The following is a 20,705-nucleotide window of genomic DNA, read 5'->3' as shown; positions in this document are numbered from 1 at the left end:
ATTAGCCTGTTTGTTCTTTATCAAGTTTACACAAGCCGAGTCTTCAGAGTAATTTTCGCAAATTTCACTTTATATAATTAGACATATTACAATTTGTATTCTGACTTTAATAAAGTTGGTTAACTTAATTAGTCTTTTCTTCTCTTTTTTTATGTTGGCTGTAGTTTTGGTGTCACATTACTGTATATTATTAATATACATTCCTGTCCTGTTCTATGTCACTAGTTTTTTTTTTTTTTCTTTCTTTCATTTAGATGTAGCCTATCCTTTGTATTGCCACTGAGAGCTTAATCTCTTCCATTAAAGTGTATTGAACTATTTTCATGAAAATATGGAATCTTTTGCCGTAAACCACAATTATGTCTCCATTTTACATTACAGCAATGGAGCATGACCCATTGCCAATCAAAATGCATTTCATTCAAAATTCAAAGGTGGTCATAACCAAGTTCCCAAGTCACATGCTGAGATTTTATGAACTGCTTCACTTGATTATTTCCTGTTTGGTTTTTGTTTTTCATTGCAGCATACTGCTACCCCACCACATTGCAGAGGGAATATTGTTTGGTTTTTTTTTTTCCCACTACCGCTTCTGTCAGAAATACACAGCCTCAAGTTATTCATACACGATTGCTTGCATGTACTGTCAAATCACACGGTAAAGTTTCAACAAAGGGGAAGTTCCTGTTTCACTTCTCAGCGGACTGATTGATGGAGCCGTGAGCACGAGACTGCCTTTCACGCTGCTGCGGCGTCACTCTGCGCAGACGCGGAACAATAAAGTGCAAGAAAAGGGAAGCGAGGAAGAAGTTCGTCATACTTCGGTTATGTCCAGTTGAAAGAAGAACAATTCACGGATACAAATACAGGTAGGAGAGTTGACATATCACAGAGCATGTGGGAGCGATCTGGAAACCAGTTTTGTGCTCTTTCTGGACCACTAAATCAAAGTTACACGTAGATGTTGACAGTAGTGACTTGGTACGGTCTTATTCACCTCATTCGCAAACTTGTTTTTTTTTGTGTGTGTGTAAGTTCAGTAAACTTTTCTACGGTTAACCTGCTTAACAAAGCAAGAGTTTTGTTGAACTTTCAGCTCGGAGGCTGTTGATGTGAATCACAACCTCTCGTTGCGGGGAATTCTGTCAAACTGTCGAAGTGGCAAACAGCTGTTTGAACAAGATTGGTTTCATTTGTGCCCGCAAGTCCGCCTGAGAGCAGTCGTTGTTGTTGTTGTTGTTGTTGTTGTTGTCAGTTTTGTTTCTTTTGCACATTTTAATATTGTACTCCCATCATTTATTTCTACGCCCCGCGTGACTCAGCGAAGTCCATCTATTTCGGGAGAAGGTGGGGCGCGGGCGGGCTGCGACCGATGGGAAACGACACGGACCGATCACAAGGTCTCTGACAAGTTGTTCAATAAAGTCATGCCGCGGCGTGACATATAATCTCCCGATTCCGGGTTCAATCTTGAAAAATAATAATAAATTAAACAGAACAGAGGCCTAATTATGATGCTTCTCTTTCAGAAAATACTGTACAAAAGCTGTGAGTAGTGGTGGGAGGACATTTCCTTTTAGCTTCTGCGTTCAAGTACAGGTTTGATATCTTATTCCACACTTTTGAAGATTCACGTTTTGCATACGGCATTGGAGCCGGAGACACCAACAGACTTAACAAACTGGTTAAGAGGGCCGGCTCCATCATCGGCTGCAAACCGGACAGCCTGGAAAAGGTGGTGGAGAGGAGGACGCTGAACAAACTATTATCCATATTGGATAATCCTGACCACCCTCTCCACCACCTGCTGCAGGGACAGAGGAGCACTTTCTCCAAAAGATTCCTCCAGCTCCGCTGTCACAAGGACAGATACAGGAGATCGCTCCTGATACAGGAGATCGCTCCTGATACAGGAGATCGCTCCTGATACAGGAGATCGCTCCTGATACAGGAGATCGTTCCTGATACAGGAGATCGTTCCTGATACAGGAGATCGTTCCTGATACAGGAGATCGTTCCTGATACAGGAGATCGTTCCTGATACAGGAGATCATTCCTGATACAGGAGATCATTCCTGATACAGGAGATCGTTCCTGATACAGGAGATCATTCCTGCCGACCGCAATAAGACTGTACAATAACTCACCTCTGGCAAAATCCATCACACAACAATAACACCGTTGTCTGTTTCTTGGTTGTTTGTATATAATATATATATAGATATATACTGTACTGTATATACTGTGCATTTTATATTTTTTTTACTGCTATTTTATTGCTTTTATTATTCTATTATTATCTTATTGCTTCCTGTATGCTGCTGTAGCGAAAAAAATTTCCCCTTGGGGATTAATAAAGTAACTACCTAACCTACCTACAAATTAGGTGGTCATTTTATGTGCACTGAAGAACAAACTACTTAACAGCAAAATAAAGTCGTTAATAGATTTGACTCTGGCAGCTACAACAAAAGCACCTTACACACTTACTAATCATCTAAATAACCCACGCATATATTATGTAATAAAGGAAGAGAGGCCATTTTGCTGCATAAAGCGTACTTTTAAATACATTTACTTACTTAAAGTAGTAATCACAAAGGTTTCCACTGAAGTAGAATGAGTTGACAGTGGTGACTGAGCCTCTGGCGGAAGCCTTTGTCTTTTCAGTATTACCGTCTGAGTGAACTGGGTGTTGGTGGCAACATTCCTGGACAAAAATCACACAAGGTGCACAGATAGCGACTGTTTTTTGTTTACCATGCGGCGGTTGTTCTGCCAGAGAGGGCAGGCGGTAGGCGGTAGCCCGGTTCACCGTGTCAATCAAAAAAGTCCGGATGCGCTCCATCGGAGATTGTTTCCAATCGACCTCAAATTACTTTTGAATTTTGCGCCAAAACTTACCAAGTTTAAAAGCTCCCCACCACTGTAGGCAGAGTAGATGTCAGTAAATGGCCATTGCAGACTTTGTGAAGTAAATTCAAGGATGCAAGCGTACATGGTCCATTATTTTTGTTCTTCGATATTTGCGAATGTTGCTACAGCTGTTCATATCTCTTCATCCAGCTCTACCCCCAGCCTAACAAACACTTGACTTCAACACCATCACATTTAGCCAAACCTAACTGGTCTGTGATTGATAGGCCTTCAGAGTTCATGCAACCATGGGCTCCAGACTTTAATCACTGAAGACTGAAGATAGGTGGGCATAAACTTTTTTCACTGTAATATTGCTACTTTTACTTTTATTAAAAGATCTGAATACTTCTACCACCACTAGAACTAACTTTCAGCTTCAGCAAAGAGAACACGGGCTGATTCCCAGGTTTGAAGTGTGCTAATCAATATCATCCTTTGATATAATTTTTAAAGGCAGGAAATAAAAAGGTGTTTTTAAAACATCAAAACCCACTGAGTTGTTGCAATGAAAGGCTGCAGCCTTTTGGTCCCCCAGCGGGACATTGTGCTCCTCACTGATAGGCCAAGGAATCCACTGTGTAGAGCTCAAATGATAAAAAATTATGATGAGCAATTATTTGTTAAATAATTCACTAAATGCAAATATTTGCAGGTTACAGCTTCTCAAATGTGAGAATTTGCAGGGTTTTTTTTCTGTCATTTTTAAAGTCGGGATCTCTGTTAATTGAAAACAGGCAGGTTTCAATTCCAAACAAAAGTACTACTCCCCACATTGAAAAGTAGGTTAATCTGTGTTGTAATCACAGCTCTAAAATATGACTAGTTGCTTAACTCACAGGCTTGTTGTTGGAAGTTCCTGTTGTTGGTCTTTATGTTTCTCCTTCACAAACACTGTTCCTCTCCGTTTAGTCTCCTATTATGTGCAGGACCCAACTTCAAAAATGACTGAGGGTGTCTGTTATTGTATTATTACTTTTTTAGGGCAGAAATTAAATAATTCGCAATAGTTTTGATAAGTCAAATATTGAATGTTTTCAGCCTCTTAAGTGTTAGAATTTTCTCCCTTTTTTTAAATCAAATTTTATCAAATATTTTGACACTTTTATACAGTTGGTTGGGACAAACCAAGCAATTTGAAGATGGGACCTCGGGCTCCGGGAAGCTTGGGCCTCTTTTTTGCAATATTTTCTGACAATGTACCCACTAAACGATTACGTGAAGAAAATATTCAGCAGTTTAATCAATAATTAAAATAATCGCAATGTGGAGCTCTGTTTATTTTTAAATACATTTCCGTGGTAACAGCTTTGGTTTCTGAGAGTTCCTTCCTGAAGGTACTGTCACTCTCTGCAGGCAAACTGCTGTTGATGTTGTCCCTGTGGTGGGAGCAGTGGCTCGTGCTGCCCTCAAATGGTACCTCTCCCTCTGGCACCCTGGACAACAAGGGCTGCTTCAGCTCCACCCAGAGCACCGTCCTTACAGGACTTGACTTTGGAGGAGTGCCGGTTGTCCTACTGATCAACTTCTGTGTCTTTCTGGTATGTTTCTGTGTTCTGATAGAATTCTGATCAAGTGACAGAAGACTGGAAATCTTGTGACCTGATGTTCTTTCCATTTTGTTCTCAAAGGCAGAATTTATTCAGGAAATATATTTCTTAATTGTTTAGAATGAATATAGATACCCCTTTTAATGTTATGATAGCCCACATAAACTCTTCCCACAATACAAAAATAAGCCATAGCAATAATACATCGTCTCTTTTCTTGCCACCCACAGATTTTGGTGATCATCTTTTCGATCATCAGGAGAACATTCTGGGACTACGGACGTTTAGCTCTTGTTGCTGACAGCGATGGGTCAGTAAATAATCTGATAATAATCTTTTTTTTTCTTTCAGTTTTAAGCTTTAGGAGGTGTGGTAGACATCAAGATGAGACTATGTAAACCTAGTGTAATTTTAAACTAAATCTTTTGGTTTATCTGTGTTAGTTTGATGAAGTCTTTGACACACAGCTTGTATCAGGTTCACAGAGTCAGTACACCGTCACTATGGACATTTGTCATCCAACATGTCCACTGTGGATGACCCTGAACCTGAACTGGTATGTAAAAGAACATCTGGAATCCCTTTAAAACAAACTATTTATGAATGCAATGCACTTAATTAAATCATTTTGAACTTCTCTTAGCTGCATTTTGAGATAATGTTTGTTTTACTGACATGCTACTGTACACATTTTTTTTTTTTTTTTTTTTGTCTCAACATGTTTTCTTTATCAGTATAAAGTTTATTGTATGTTAGTGTAATGAAATATCTCTCCTTCTGTTCAGGGATTCTGCTCTTGGTTGCCTTACGTCATTACAATGGAGTAAGTGTTGTCTTGTTTTGTGGTCAATGTTTCTCAACTTCTCTCATTTATTTCATTATGCTTTGTATACAAGGTGCAGCATTTGAGGTGTAGCTCCTCCTAATCTGTACTGTATGTGTGTGTGTGTGTGTGTGTGTGTGTGTGTGTGTGTGTGTGTGTGTGTGTGTGTGTGTGTGTGTGCGTGTGTGTGTGTGTGTGTTTCAGTACGGAAAAGATCAAAATCAAATGTGGCATGGATGCTGTTCATTACCTGTCCTTCCAGCGTCATCTGATTGTCCTGCTGGTGGTTATCACCATCACCTCCCTCGCAATCATAATGCCTGTCAATTTGAGTGGACACCTGCTGAGTGGGTTTGACATGACGCCGTACACTTTACCTCTAAACAACACAAGTGTAAAATGATGACAACCAGCGTTTATTTAATGACTAAATGCAAAGAAGCACGTCGATTTACGTAACTCTCGGGCTATTTTATGTGCTGAGTACAGATCAGATGTGAAGAAAGCAGTCGAAACTCAGGAGCCGTGCTGTCCACTTCACATTCAGTTAAAGCGAGGATTATGTTGCTTGCACTCTGATCTCTTTTTCTTCATGTTTTTGTCTCTACTTATTTACTTTTTGTGAGAAAAAAAACGTGGTTTGTTTCTTTCAGGAGATGATTCTCAGAACTTCGGGAGGACAACTATTGGGAATCTTCAAAATGGGTAACTACAGCATAAGAGAATGTCGTTACACATCAACAAAGTTTATGTTTTAGAGCTGTTGTTGTTTGACCACGTCAAAAATATTTACAGCTTGTCTAACTTTTGTTTTTTCTAGCGACAGACTGTTATGGCTGCACACGATTTTCGCAGTTCTCTACCTGACCCTCACAGTTATGGTGCTGCGACATCACACATCACAAATGAAAGGCATACGCAGAGAGACAGTGAGTCTCTGACTACTCAGACTACAGGACTGGATGCTATGTGATGTAAAGTTATGATCATCTACGCGTAGGAGGCGTTCACATCTGACTTGTTTTGTCCTGATCGTCTTGACTTTCGGTTCCGTTTGGTTTGGTCTGAACCAAAACATCAGGCGTGAAAGGTGTCTCGGACCAAAGGACCAAACTTTGGTCCAACCAGAAGAGGTGGTCTCAGTCCAGTTCAAACTGAACCACGGTTCTGTGTAATTGTGATGTAAAAACAGTGTTTAGATGGTTTGGACTTTCGCACCAATTACAGGAAGTTGAGGCTGTCGTCGCCGATTAAATGATAGAAGTAGGAAAAGAACTGGAAGAGAATTAAAATTGAGCCACGGGAGCACACAGACAAAGTATTTCGTCATAATTTGGCCCGACAAAGAAATTAGAAGTCAAGTTGAAAAAACAACAACTTGTATTCGGAAAGGTAATAATAATAATATAGTGGCAACTTAATAAAACTGTTGTCAAGTATAAGCAGTACATGCAGGTGATGATGACAGAACGTAGGTAGGTCATGTTTTTTTTGTTTTCTTTAGCGCGCTCGCAAAATTGTAACAGGAAACCACAACCAACCGGATCAAATGTACAATGTAAAAAAGAAAAAACACACGAACCTTGCTTTAGACATCGGTCCAAACTTGCAGGTGTGAAAGGACATTATTCTTTTATTTCCTTAAACTTTGTCTATGAGGGGTTAAGTGCACAATGATTACACAGCAGATTACAGTCTTTAGTGCTTGATTGACACGGCTGGTGTCAAACCCTCACATCACTCTGGCTTTCTTTTCGTAGACCAGAAACTCCTTGTTTGTGTGTTCAGTACCTAAATCAGCAACAGCAGAAGCTGTAAAGACCCATTTCACGTGAGTAAACTTAACTGTAAACAGTTTTTAGATTTGTGTGATTTGTCGTGCGTGTTATCATAAAGACTCGTGACCGCCTCCATTTCTCAATGTCAGCACTCTTTTCCCCGTAGAGAGGCGTACCCCTCCTGTCAAGTGTGTTCTGTGACCTTGGGCTATGACGTCGCCAAACTCATGCACCTGGATAAGGAAAGGTGAGAAACTGAAAGTAACTGTTATATGCAAAGCGTGTGCAAGTGAGCATGGCCACAAAATCATATTAACCAGCTCACCGCCTTTTTTTGCATTTCAGTTATTTGAAATTGTTTCAGATTTTCTGCACATATCTTCATAGTAAATGGTTCAAGCGGTCCATGTTTAGACGTGTGTATTTAAAGAACGTTTACCTTAGCTTCACTGAGTAAAAACAACTTCTCTATGTTTGCCTTCATGTTTTTTTCACCCAAGGATACGAGCTGGAAAAAACCTGCGCTATTACGAGCGTGCCCTCGAGAAAACAGGGACGCGTAAGCTGATCAACCCCCATTTGTGTAATTGCTTCTGTTGCTGCGCCAACAATGAGAAGGTGAGATGGACCACATGATCCGAGACTCGCATGCACAGTGCCTGAGTTTGAATTTTGGTATGTAGAGCAAAGTGAAAAAACAGGTAATAGACGACATGTTTGAATTAAAGAATGTTTTGTGTGTATGTGTTGTCTCAGGTTGATGCTATAGCGTACTACAGTACTAAAGAAAAAGATCTGCTCATGGAGGTGAGAAATCAGACAGAAATGGTGCCGGAGCACCCACTGGGGATTGCCTTCGTCACCTTACAGACCGTGGGAATGGCCAAGTAGTGAGTACCAAATTTAAGTGTCTTTTTATCAGTGCTTGCGGCACAGTTTGTACTACCTTTGTGAAGTTTAGTTGTGACTGAATCAGACAGCCATTGATCCAGCTTAATTGTAATTTTACTTTGGCCATCCATTGCTACTGTTTCCATGGCATTTATTTTTGTTTTAAATGGAGTAACGTGCTCCCGACAGGGACGCAAGCTTTGGCACGCAGTGTGTGTCGATATTTTCTAGAAGCATCAGCATGATGTGGGGCGAAAATGTTTGTCCCGTGGCCCGATCAAGATTGTTATCTTGCAATTTGTTTGTCACCACATGACTTTTTACTTTTTAAAGAGGCCTTTAGGCGACAAGCTGGTGAATGTACATTGCTAACGGCCGTCATTTCCCCGCTGCAGCATTCTGAAAGACTTTAATGCACTCGAGTGTGGTGGCACAACCTGCCGTGGGAGAGAGCCCCAGCCCTCGTCCAATAGCAAAACTCTGAAAGTGAACAAGTGGCGCGTCAGCTTTGCACCACATCCCAAAAATGTGTTTTGGTAAGGTCTGACACACCTTCCCTTCACACCTTCCCTATTAATGACATGGCATTAATAGTACTGCTGTCAACAGGGTTAGGCAATAACTTAATATTCTCATTGTTGTTTGACTTTTTTTCCCCCGTGGAAGTGAATGGTTCCAATTAAACTGTAATGAAACCAAATGTTTGAAGTTTTAGGCTTTGTTTGTCTGACATATTTCGTCGTATTGAAATTCATCCATACAATACTGTATGTGGTGTTGCATACATTTGCATTATTGTAGCTATATTGGCACGTGGAAATTGCTCTTAATAATATTATTAGAATTGATTTCAAGCATTATCATATTATTAAGCATTGACGAGGTATTTTACACACGCTCACGCTTCTGAATGAACTATAATTGTTCCTGTGGATCGTCTGATCTGTGAAATGTTACCAAATGACCTACGAGTAAAATCTTTTTTGATTAAGTGCACTGAGGAAGAGGAATACTGTAACACATTGTGAGGGAGGATTCAGTTTTTTTTTTCTTCTTTCTGTGTAACTGTCCTGTTGTTCTGTTTTTCTTACCTTACAGGGACAATCTCTCAGTGCGGGGTTTTTCCTGGTTCCTGCGCTATGTGATGATAAACTTCTTCCTATTTTTCCTGCTCACCTTTCTCACGACTCCCACCATCATCATCAACACCATGGACAAGTTCAACGTGACAAAGCCTATTTACTTTCTGAATGTGAGGCTCACACATGCAGACACACATAGCTGTCACAGTTTTGCTGTCAGAGCTACGAATCTTCAGGTTGCTTTATGTTTTTTTGTTTTTTTTCACCCTAGAGCCCCATCATCAGTCAGTTCTTCCCAACACTCCTGCTGTGGTCCTTCTCTGCATTGCTGCCTACGATCGTGTACTATTCTACACTGGGAGAGGCACACTGGACCAGGTATAACACACACAAACACACACACACACACACACACACACACACACACACACACACACACACACACACACACACACACACACACACACACACAGGGTTGTGTACTGATCCGGTTTTGTCATCAAAGGTAAATATTTGATCTGACTGCTGTCTGTGTCTCAGGTCCAGTGAGCAGCTGAGCATGATGCGCAAGTTGTACTTCTTCCTGCTCTTCATGGTACTCATCCTCCCTTCACTAGGACTCACCAGGTAATTTTCAAAAATAATAAAATACCAAATTAAAGTGTGAATGTCAATTAGCAAGTGAACAGATGTATTTAGGTATAACAGGATTGACCCTGCGTAACGTTTTCTCTGTTCTTCCTCATTAGTCTTGCATTGTTTTTCTACTGGCTGTTTGATAAAGAGTTTCTCTCAGGCGGGAAATTCAGGTTTGAGTAAGTAATCCATCTTTTTTGCTTCCTACGTTTTTTAAAAGAAAAATGTACTTACTTGATTTAAGTTTAAGAACATTGTAAAGAGATTTGTAGGCTATGTCACTTTAACTGACATCAAGCAGGTTTTAGTTACATCATACAGGTTCGGCTGCATTCAAGTTTCTGTGTTTGACCCACTAGTGTTGCATGTATTGTTTTAGAATATAGTCGTAGTTACTTTGTATACTAACAATATGATTATTATTTTTTTGAGGAAATTTTTTTTTTTTTTATTCTGCATATGTTAAACCTCTTTTCTCTTTCCTTTCGTTCATTACACCAGATGTGTGTTTTTACCAGACCAAGGGGCATTTTTTGTCAACTATGTGATCGCATCAGGCCTGTTGGGCTCTGGGATGGAGTTGTTGCGGTTGCCAGGGTTACTCCTTTACATCATACGTTTGGCATTTGCTAGCTCTTCTGCTGAGAGAGCATACGTCAAACAGGTTTGTAACAGCATTACCAGCTTTTAGTAGGGCCTGCTTTATCATCATTTTTTTTAATTTTTTTATAGCAATATATTAGTGTCGTTTGTCAACTGTCGTATCATACATGGCTACCACATTTATAATGTACTTCCTTTATGAAGGCATGCAGAGTGTTCCAGACTAGTCAATGTGTATTACAAATATACATCAAAGTGCTTCTGACTAAATGGATTTATGGTGTAAACTCAAGTCAGTGAAAAAGTTAAAGAAGACAAACGGAATATTTTGTTTGTAGTTACTTTCTCAGCTGCACCACAACATTTACAAGCCAGCTCACTTGTTTGGACTTCTGTTTACAGAACCAGGCCTACGAGTTTGAATATGGAGCCATGTATGGCTGGAGTCTCTGTGTGTTTACTGTCATAATGGCTTACAGCATCATTTGTCCTATCATCGTGCCTTTTGGTGAGTAGTTACAATGACTGTAAACAAAGCATGCACACACTCAACCTCATGTTGATTCTTTAGTTCTTTCACTTCATTGCCGCTTCATTTGTCTGATATTTATTTCTATACCGCTTCTTAAATTCTTTGTGTCTGACTCCACTAGGTCTCCTGTACATGTTGCTGAAGCACCTGGTGGACAAACACAACCTGTACTTTGCTTATCTGCCTGCTCGCCTAGAACAGCAGGTCCACCTGGGAGCTGTCAATCAAGCTCTGGCCGCACCTATCATCTGCCTAATATGGCTTTACTTCTTCTCAGTGCTCAGAGCAGGTGAGAAACAAGTGTGTGCTAAACCTGGTTAAATACATCAGTAAATATAACCTGAGATTCTCCAACAGCAATTTACCATTTTACCATTGCCGGTGAGGTTAATTACAGAGGCCACTCAAAATAGAAGATTTTTTTAAGGTCATATATAAGTTACAAAATTTCATATGCACAGAATTTGTGTTGGGATTACATTCTTGACAGCCATTACGTTTTTTTAATCAGATGTAACTTTAATCTGTCAAATCGTACAGTTTTTACGTGGAACTCATACTTATGTATCACTGAAGTCTTAATGTTTCAAGCTTAACTTTTAAAGAGCAGCAAAAGCTCACACACCACATGTCTGTCCACATTTAAAGATTTTTCCGCAGATACTTAGTAAGTAAAAATCTATGTGTGTGTGTGTGTGTGTGTGTGTGTGTGTGTGTGTGTGTGTGTGTGTGTGTGTGGCGTCTCAGGCTTCTGGAATCCCACGTCTCTATTCACCCTGGTGGTCCTGTGTATCACCGTCCTCATCTGTATCAGCTACAGCTGCTTTGGCCATTTTAAGTACCTCAGTCCACACAACTATGAGGTGAGCGTTTCTTCATGTGTGAATATTCTGTTAGCTGCTTTGTCAGCTGTCACATCGAGCCCCCATATTGTTTGTGCTCTTTTTCAGGTCAAACAGGATGACGACAATAAAATAGAGGGAGTGGAAGAAAACACTACGGTACTGGACAAATTCCACAGTATAAATAAGCTAATAGACATATTCAGGCGAGGTCTGACCTCTAGTTAACCTCCCTGTATGTTTATTTGACATCCTTCTTATGTTAGCTATTAACCAAGTAATAACTTACATGATGGCTGATAACAACTACAGGAAAATTACAAGACATTTGGGGATTATAGAATTGAGAGAATTACAATTGAAGAATCCCGATGAGTTGTTCATGCAGTGAAGTTTATTATTAAACACATCGGGAGAATAAAAGGGCAGACCAAAAATGAATATGGAGGAGCACATTTAGTAGTGCCTCTTTTTGTTTACAGTGCTCATCTCCTCGTTACCGTGTATTTACAGGTTTACCTTCCCAGAGTGTTGAATACCAAATCACCTGTGAGTGGCTTACAAGAGGCTAAAGCTGGGCAGTGTTACGGCTCTACGGAGCACAGCCCGACCCACGGCTTCAGCCCAGTGGACGAAAGCATGTCAGATGCTTGAGGTAACGTATTTTTACCGCTGAGTCAAAGTCTGAAGTCAAAGACTATAAACCTGATTCCTTCACGAGTTTGATCAACGGCTGTCCCGCTGAGTCCAGTGGCTTCTACTGATCAACGCTAACAAACTACTGTCCAACTTTCATACTTTCTGCTATGCAATATACAACCTTGTTTCAAAAAAGTTGGGACGCTGTGTAAAATGTAAATAAAAACTGAATGCAAGGATTTGCAAATCACATAAACCCATATTTAATTGCAAATAGACCAAAGACAACATATCAAATGTTGAAACTGAGAAATGTTTTGGTTTTAGGAAAATGATATGCTCAGTTTGAATTTGATGCCAGCAACACGTATCAATAAGTTGGGACAAGGGCATGTTTACCACTTTGTATCCTCACCTCGTCTTTTAACAACACTCTGCAAATGTTCGGGGACTGAGGTGATCAGTTGCTGGAGTTTTGAAAGTGAAATGTTGTCCCATGCTTGCCTGATATGGGATTTCAGCTGCTCTACGGTTTGGAGTCTCCTTTGTCATATTTTTCATTTCATGATGCCCCAATTTTTTTCAATGGGCGACAGGCCGGGACTGCACGCAGGCCAGTTAAGTACCCGGACTCTTCTAGTTGAGAGCCACGTAGTTATAATATGTGCAGAATGTGGTTTGGCATTGTTTTCATCTGGCTACTTATTTGCACGGTACAGTTTTAACTTGCATTTGATAGATGCGGCTATGAGCTGTGTTCCCAGATACTTGTTTTCGGAAGTGTTTTAAACACCGAATCATGGCCCAAAGATCAAGGGCATCCAATATTGGTTTTCAGCTTTTTGTCCCTTGGTTTCTCTAGATTCTCTGAATCTGAATGACATCCTCAAATTCTTTGCAATTTTATGTTGAGGAACCGTATACTCTTAATTGTTTGCTCACACAGTCTTTCACAGAGTGATGAATCCCTCCGCATCTTCACTGCTGAGACTCTGCCTCTGCGAGATGCTCTTTTTAAACTCAATCATGTTACTGATCCATTGCACGTTAACCTAATTATTTGTGCGAGGTTCAGGCAGGTGTTTCTTTTAGCATTAAACAACTTTTCCAGTCATTTGTTGCCACTGTCCCAATGTTTTTTGAAACAGCCAATAAATTCAAAATGAGCATATATTTTTCATAAAACAATATCAATTTTCATTTTGAACATTTGATATGTTTTCTTTGTTCTATCTTTAATTAAATATAGGTTTACATGATTTGCAAATCATTTCATTGTGTTTTTATATTTCACACAGCGTCACAACTTTTTTGGAAACAGGGTTGTACATGTTTGAGACCTTTCTGAAAAGGATTCAATTCAGAGTCATGTTTTACCAAAACGTTTATGACATTTATATTAAACTGGTGAAAGACCGCCAGGCTTCATTTGTTGCAGATGCTGGTAACAGGCCTGCAGTGCAGATACTGAAGAGGTGGAGCTTGCTGTTTGTTCCCTGATCTTGCTATGCTTTCTGCACAGTGCCTTTTATTTTCAATGCTCGAGCACCTGCCAAGGGAATAACTTAACAATACACTTTGTTGTCTTCCGTGTTTTTACTAAAAAGAGCTTAATGTTTTTACTGTCGGTATTTGATATTTCCGGAGGTTTACAATTAAAACGTAATTTTGTATGTTTGAGCCCTTATGCTCATTGTTGTATAAAGTCAGACAATCACACTGTATAATTAATGAAGGAATGTTTGAAACAGGTCAAATTTTTTATTGTATTTTCTTTTCTTGTGTTTTGCAGCTTTTTAAAGTAAATCCTAAAAGAAAATCTGTTCATTGTTCAGTTACTGGTAATAAGAGTGTTGCGTCTCCAAAGTTGAACAGATAAGATGTCTCTAGATGTTTTATGTTAAGAGCAAATTCTGCCTTTGTTTTGCAGCTGGTGATATCAATTCCTGTATTAAATCTCATGCAGTTTTAAATTGCAGACATTAAGAACAAATTAATAGCTATGAGCTCATCTTGTCATTGGGGGGCACTGTTGAGCTACGGTGGGCTGCTGTAACCTCTGAAATATTCATAAAGCATTAAAAAAAAAAAAAAAAAAGGTCAAATGCACAGTGATGCATTGAGGATTTCTAACTTATTCTGACATTGGTATGAGCCAGTTTACATGGTGACAATACCAACTGCTCCACCCCCTCACCTGATCCTTCACTATTGTCTCCTTCTCTGTTCCCTTTTCCTGTTGCTTCCTCTCTCTCCTGCCCTTTTCCCCTTTCTCACCACGCTACCTGCCTCAGCTGAGAAACACCACTGTTGTCAAATAAAGGGCTTTTAGGGTGCCACAGTGATTGGCACAGTTGTTAAATATGGGCAATGAAGTGCTAAACTAACACATCTAGGTTAGGAGCTGTAGTGAAAGGAGAGGTTTGAACTGCTGTACAATAATGGAGCCTCACAGTTGCTTTTAAGGAACAAAAACCAGTTCAGGAACAGCAACTACTGAAGCGGTCATAATGGTTTTAAGACAACTACTCCCACACCGAAGCGTCCAACTCACGTGCACATATTCACCTTACATACAAACATACATAGAAGTATGTAACTTAGATCGAGTTTAATGTTTTTGAGCAATATAAATGTCAAAGATAGAGATCTGTTGCACAAAGGTTATTGACCGGGCTTTACCCAGAATGTCAGACAAAGATTAACTATTGCAAAACAGTTCCGTCTCAAGTGTTATTTTATCATCTGTATGTGATTATGCAATACTGACAGCACTCTTGCATGATCTCCAGGCTGTTGAAATTGGTAATACAAGCCATAATACAACCTGTTTTTTGGTGAAAATCTAAACAATCAGACAAACATACACAGCACGACTCCCATGGAAAGCGATTTGGAAAGCGATCTGAACCTCAACACGGTCACATGAGAAAGTTGTGCAGGGCCAGGATGCGGGGGCACTAATAACTTGAGAATACTCTCATGCGGTTCCGAGGATGAGCTGGAAATTAAGACAAGAGTTCGATACCTGATACGCTGTCTGTGCTTTGTGTATATCATTATATACACATGGTCACCGCTCGAGAGGATTTCTTTTTCTTCTTCTTCTTTTTCTTCTTCTTCTTCTTCTTCTGCTTCTTCTGCTTCTTCTGCTTCTTCTTCTGCTTCTTCTTCTAGCTCAGTGGAGCAGTGTGGATGTGAAGGCTGCAGGAGCCTGGGAAGAAGCTCTGTCCAGCAGCCAGAACTAGTTTTCCAAAACCACTCGGCAAACTTTGACCCGATGTCAAAAGTACCACAAATTTGCTTGGCTCTGCTCCGGCCCACATGGTTCTCAACTTCTAGTTAGGGGTGTGTGAAAGTCTGATCTGAAGTTTCATGTAAACTTGGAGCGGCTTGAGGCATCTCGTTCAGAAAGCTCACTCCTCAGATGTTCACATCAACAGTTTGTGGTTTTACACTAAAGTGCTCTTTACTTAACCATGTAAATGTTCCAACTCTCGCATACCTCTCTAATTCTCATTTTCCCTGCTTAGCTATTGTCTTTATTTAAATAGAGAAATACATGGCAGTTGAAAAAAAATAATTTACAAAGACATATAGTTTTGAAAAAGCCCCTTTAAATTTGTTTGGTAATGCTTTGTTTTCATGGGTCTGTAATTTTCTAATAGTTTCCCAACAATTTCCGAGAAACGTCTTGGAAAAGAGCTGTGCAATTTGGTACAAATGACAGGGAAAATAAGCATTTCCTGAGAAGAAAAGCTCAATTTAAACCCAAGTAAATATTCATTCTTTATTTATTCATCATTGGAAACTCATTCTCTGTGTGTGCTGAATTTTGCGCTCGCCTTTTTGTGTTTTATTGATCAGACATTTACTGAATAAATGACTCAAGGTTCATCAGCGCCTAATTTGAATGACTTAATTGGAAACAATTGAATATGGTCTCTTGGTACCAAATGGCATGGGAAACTATTTGGAATTTACAGACCATTTGCACTTTATAAGAACAGAAATACTCCTAAAGATCACTATCACTCCTCCTCATTTCCCAAACTATTCCTTTTAAACAGTTGTGACCAAAATATACAGGATTTGTACAGTTGAAAAAGCAACTTCACAGTGAACTTTGGTGGTCATGATATCAATGAGACACGGATCCTGCATGATCTCAAACATATCATTTCTACATATATATATATATATATATATATATATCTACAACAAGCTAATACTGGCGGCCATATTAGCCTCATCACTTTATCAATCAATTTCTAATCTAATCCTAAATGAAAAACGAGAAAGTGTTAATAATAAAAAGAAGATTAAACAGAGAAAGTAAAAAAAAAAATCTAAAAAAAAAAAATCAACTTTTAAATTCAAGGGAAATAGATAAAACCAATTTGATTATGAGGATTATTGGTTTTCAGCCCAGCAGGTCAAATGAAACAGCAGTGATTTAGCCTGCAAGGTATTACTAGCGCACACAATACGCCCTTCTCTTGATCAAAATATTTACCCAGTGTTAATCCAGAACCTCTCTGACTCTTTTGTGTAGGTGTGCACACCACTGAACTCAGTGCCCTCAATGCATTCTTGGTATTGTTGTCGTCTGTGCTTTTGTATACCACAGACGCTATTATTTAGTCACTTCACTCCCTCTCTCTCAGTATTCACTTAATTCTGCACTCCCAGGCCACTGAACTTAAGAAAGAGCCCCTGTGTGTGTTTGTGTGTGTGTGTGTGTGTGTGTGTGTGTATGTGTGTATCAAATAAGAATTAAACCCATTTAGAGTTCGTAGGTTTTGGGGTCAGATTTCCTTCATGTCACCACCAAGATCGATGGATGTGACCTCTGACTGCTCCAATTTGTATATAAACACGGCAATGGCCAATCACGGCATCGCGTGGGATCGTGCCAACCAATGAGAGCCTCTGGCAGCATCGTGCTCTGTGGCACTCCTATCTTTTGTCCGTCAGGATTAGTGCCATGGCAACGCTGGTCGCCTGGGAGGTGAGTTTCCCAGAGCAGCGGGACAAGGACAGAAACAGACCACTTCATTCCAAGTCTTACTTCCTTCCCGGCCAATTGGGACGAAGAGCTGGAGTGGTGTGTATGTGTGCGTCACTCCGTAAGTCCAAAACTTCCACCTAGACTGCCAACTTTAATGAGGTGCCATCCTGAGCCACAAGCTCAGAGTGTGTTTGTCTGTGTGGGTGAGTAGGTGGGCTGGTGAGGGGCTGTCGTTGTGTGTTCTCTTCTGTGTGGGGTACTCTGTGGAGAAGTCACCCCACTCTCCCTCCGTTTTCTCTTGGTGGACTACATTAGCCAGAGGGGCGGAGGGCCAGGCAGCTGAAATCACCGCTGCTGATGAAGCATGTGACTCCAGACCGAGGGCCCTTTGTTTGGACATTTACAGCCAACACACAGAGCCCTGGAAATGCAGTGTGACATGGGAATAGACAAGCATGGGAGTGAATGGACATCAGGAATAATTAAAACCTGCCTCTGTGTTTTGTGATAGCAATTCTTGAGAAAAGTCTTTTGCGCCAGCGTATTAAAGTTATAATCCTTTGAATTTTCAACCACTTTTTGACACTGCTTAAGATTTTTTTTTTTTTAAATATAACATGATAGCCATTTAATGTATTTGATGTTGGTATTTTCGCCTCTGTACAGTTGTTGTCATTGTTAGTGACGGGGTCCACCATTCTCGAGCTGAATTCACACACTCTAAGGACTCATAGGAAATAATCCACACGTTATCCATCGCTCGTTCACATTAAAGGTCCCAAATTCTTTCAAAAATAGTAGTACAAGAAAAGCACGAAAAAAACACCCCGATATAGTTTTAGATCTCCTCTCTCAAGTTCTACCAAGAAGAGTCTGTTTTGTATCTATCTTTAAGGTCTATTGGTATAAGTAACCCTCTGTTCCGATTGGCTGACTGCTTTCTGAGTGACGCACGCCAACCACAGATTTTCTACGGTCTTGTAGCTCACTAGCTCCCCGACAGAACGCGCTCGTGTTTTCTTCCGTGTTAAAGGTCAGACAGTGGGCCGTGCTGAGAGCAGACGTATGACATGATCATGAGTTTATGACATCACAAACTTACAGAAGTCCAAACAGAGTTGCAGTATATGGGCTGTGTGCATTTCTCTGTGGACTGAGCTTTTTGACTCTTTGACAGTATTTATATGGCACCTGTAGGTATAGGTGCCATTCATATTATGATTTTTTTTTTTTACTTAAATATGGGACACTCGAAATTGGTTGAATGCAGCAGAAAATGTTGGGTTTTTCAGTAGTATTAATTGTATAAATCTCTGATACGCGTGTAAACTCTGCACAATGAAACTGATATCATGAGATAAAATTGCAAACCCTGATACAGTAGCCATATTTCTGGTTAATCTTCTGTGAGTGTGACGACAAAATAAATGGTAGACCCCACCACTAGAAATATAAACTTTAAAAAAAGATAATTACAACCGATACACACGTTGAATTGCTTTTTTGACCATAAATAATAAAAAGAAAATGGGTTTTGGTTCTTGAAAGCCTTAACTTTTTCTTATACTGAGGAAATAAGTGTAAGAATTAAAACAAAGGTGACAATTGAAAACACATCCCTGTCTTTTGTCTTTGTTTTTACATGTGTGATTGAAGTTCCCAACTTAAAGAACCCTCACACACTTGAATTTCAGAGGTCCATAAGTTATATGATAGCACCAATTCACAAAGGGCTAAAATAGGCTCACCGTGCACAAGATTAGCGCAACACAAGTAGACTGTCCAGAATTATTTGTTGGACAGCAGCAAATCATGTTTTCCTAAGTGTAACTTAAGCCAACTTCACGCTGCTTCCACTGGCTCAGACTGCTGGATCTCAGCCAGGATAAACCAAACAGACGATGTTCGTTCAGTGTCTCTTGAACGAGATTTGTTCCAGAGGAGCCAGTGATTTCAGCACTACTCAGTCCAGCTATGTATACAGATCGTTGCATGCATTGCATTACATTACATCACGGCTATGGGCAGAGTTTCAATTGGAAAAAAATCAACTTGTAATGAATAACAATAAATACAAAGCACTAACAGATAGATTAACAAGGAAAGAGGAGGATCAGCAAATTGTTGTTAATTATTACCGGACGGCTGGATGGTCATAATAGTGATGGCGATGGTGGACGACGTCCCTGTCCTCAGTCTGACAGTTACAGCATAAAGATATTCAAATATCAGATTGGAAGACGACTGGCTGATCAGGCAAGACTCAAATTTGTGAATAAAAGGAACTTGTGATAATACAGGAAAGAGAAAGTGAATAAATTACTGTAAATTTGTAAAATAAGGTCAGAAAGCAAAGTATCAGCAGTAAAAGAGAGCGATACTATTTTCCTTTTTTAACTTTAAAAGGCCAACCAGAGTGGTCAAACAGAATTGTAACACTCAAAATGACCAAAGTTTGGCGAAACCTTTCTCAAACACACAACTTAAAATCCCCAATGTTACAAAAAGGGGTTTAACCAAGTCACAGTAACTCAGCAGCTTAAAGAAGCCTTTCCCTGTCAAAATAAAACTCTTTGCTACGTCACTCTTGAAAGGCAAAATATAGACTACAGATAACACTGCTGATTGCAAATCTCCAATACAATAACGAAACTCGCACAGCACACACTGACACATGACACCCTCCTCATCCTTTCCCATGCTACTTCATCGTGCCAAAAGTCACTGCAGCTCAAACACAGACACACACACACACATACACACACTATGTGTTCTCTTTGTCAGGCCCTGCAGCCTATTCATGCAATCACAAGACACCCATACAAAGACAGCCTGCCCCGTGCGGGGAGTTCATGTCACGAGCTGGTAAGGTATGTTGAATTATGGCCATGGGAATGCTTCGCAAATTTACCTCCGCAATATCTCATCTCTAATTATTATACAAGTATTTGTTTGTTACGTACTCTGGTAATACACAGACACTCACGCACAAGGATTGTTTAGTACACAGGAAATGCACCTTGTGTGCCGTTCTTACACTGTTTACTCATATTCTCATGTGCCATCCAGACATGTCAGAGGGATCTAAGCATGCATCCTGCCAGATGTTCACAGGGCTAACCCGATTCCATTTACCAGATGCTTTGGCTTACACTGCCAGAGTTTTCAACCCCTCCCGTCCTCCGTCGACTTCCCTTTCTATGAGCTTCATGGGTGAAAGAGAGGGAGTGAAGCCAACTCAAAATGGGAACTCTTGCCTGTTAGAAGGAGGGAAATCACAAAGTTACTCCACAAACTACATCAGATATTCTAATGAGCATCTACTGTATGGATGAGGAAATATGTTGATGATGAACAGGACATGTGAAGTTACATCTGTGAGCTCCGTATTGTAGGATAATC

General features: G+C 40.0%; 1 protein-coding gene across 3 annotated transcripts; it reads left to right on the top strand.

Annotated features, from left to right (window-relative positions):
• The first annotated feature begins 777 nt into the window (after window positions 1-777).
• On the top strand, window positions 778-18,908 carry tmem63a (transmembrane protein 63A). 3 transcript variants are annotated; one of them, XM_069158394.1, is made up of 24 exons: window positions 778-869; window positions 4,273-4,457; window positions 4,697-4,776; window positions 4,944-5,022; window positions 5,252-5,289; window positions 5,494-5,636; window positions 5,943-5,994; window positions 6,110-6,218; window positions 7,050-7,120; window positions 7,234-7,314; window positions 7,568-7,685; window positions 7,824-7,957; window positions 8,354-8,494; window positions 9,057-9,210; window positions 9,312-9,418; window positions 9,581-9,667; window positions 9,790-9,855; window positions 10,178-10,340; window positions 10,682-10,787; window positions 10,933-11,100; window positions 11,559-11,674; window positions 11,762-11,812; window positions 12,167-12,308; window positions 14,085-18,908. In XM_069158394.1, the coding sequence occupies exons 2-23, from the start codon at window positions 4,287-4,289 to the stop codon at window positions 12,305-12,307; spliced, it is 2,376 nt and encodes a 791-aa protein (XP_069014495.1). In that variant the 5' UTR covers window positions 778-869; window positions 4,273-4,286; the 3' UTR covers window position 12,308; window positions 14,085-18,908. The 3 variants fall into 3 exon arrangements, with proteins under 3 accessions (XP_069014495.1, XP_069014494.1, XP_069014492.1); XM_069158393.1 differs by having other exon boundaries at window positions 13,731-18,908; XM_069158391.1 differs by having other exon boundaries at window positions 12,167-18,908.
• Window positions 18,909-20,705: the final 1,797 nt, after the last annotated feature.

This window comes from Embiotoca jacksoni, unplaced genomic scaffold (genome assembly GCF_022577435.1).
Source record: "Embiotoca jacksoni isolate LCO1_2020_lvr unplaced genomic scaffold, fEmbJac1.0.p SCAF_23, whole genome shotgun sequence".
Taxonomy (NCBI): Eukaryota; Metazoa; Chordata; class Actinopteri; family Embiotocidae; genus Embiotoca; species Embiotoca jacksoni.
Note: the sequence above shows the minus strand (reverse complement) of the source record. Positions and strands in the feature narration are given on the sequence as shown.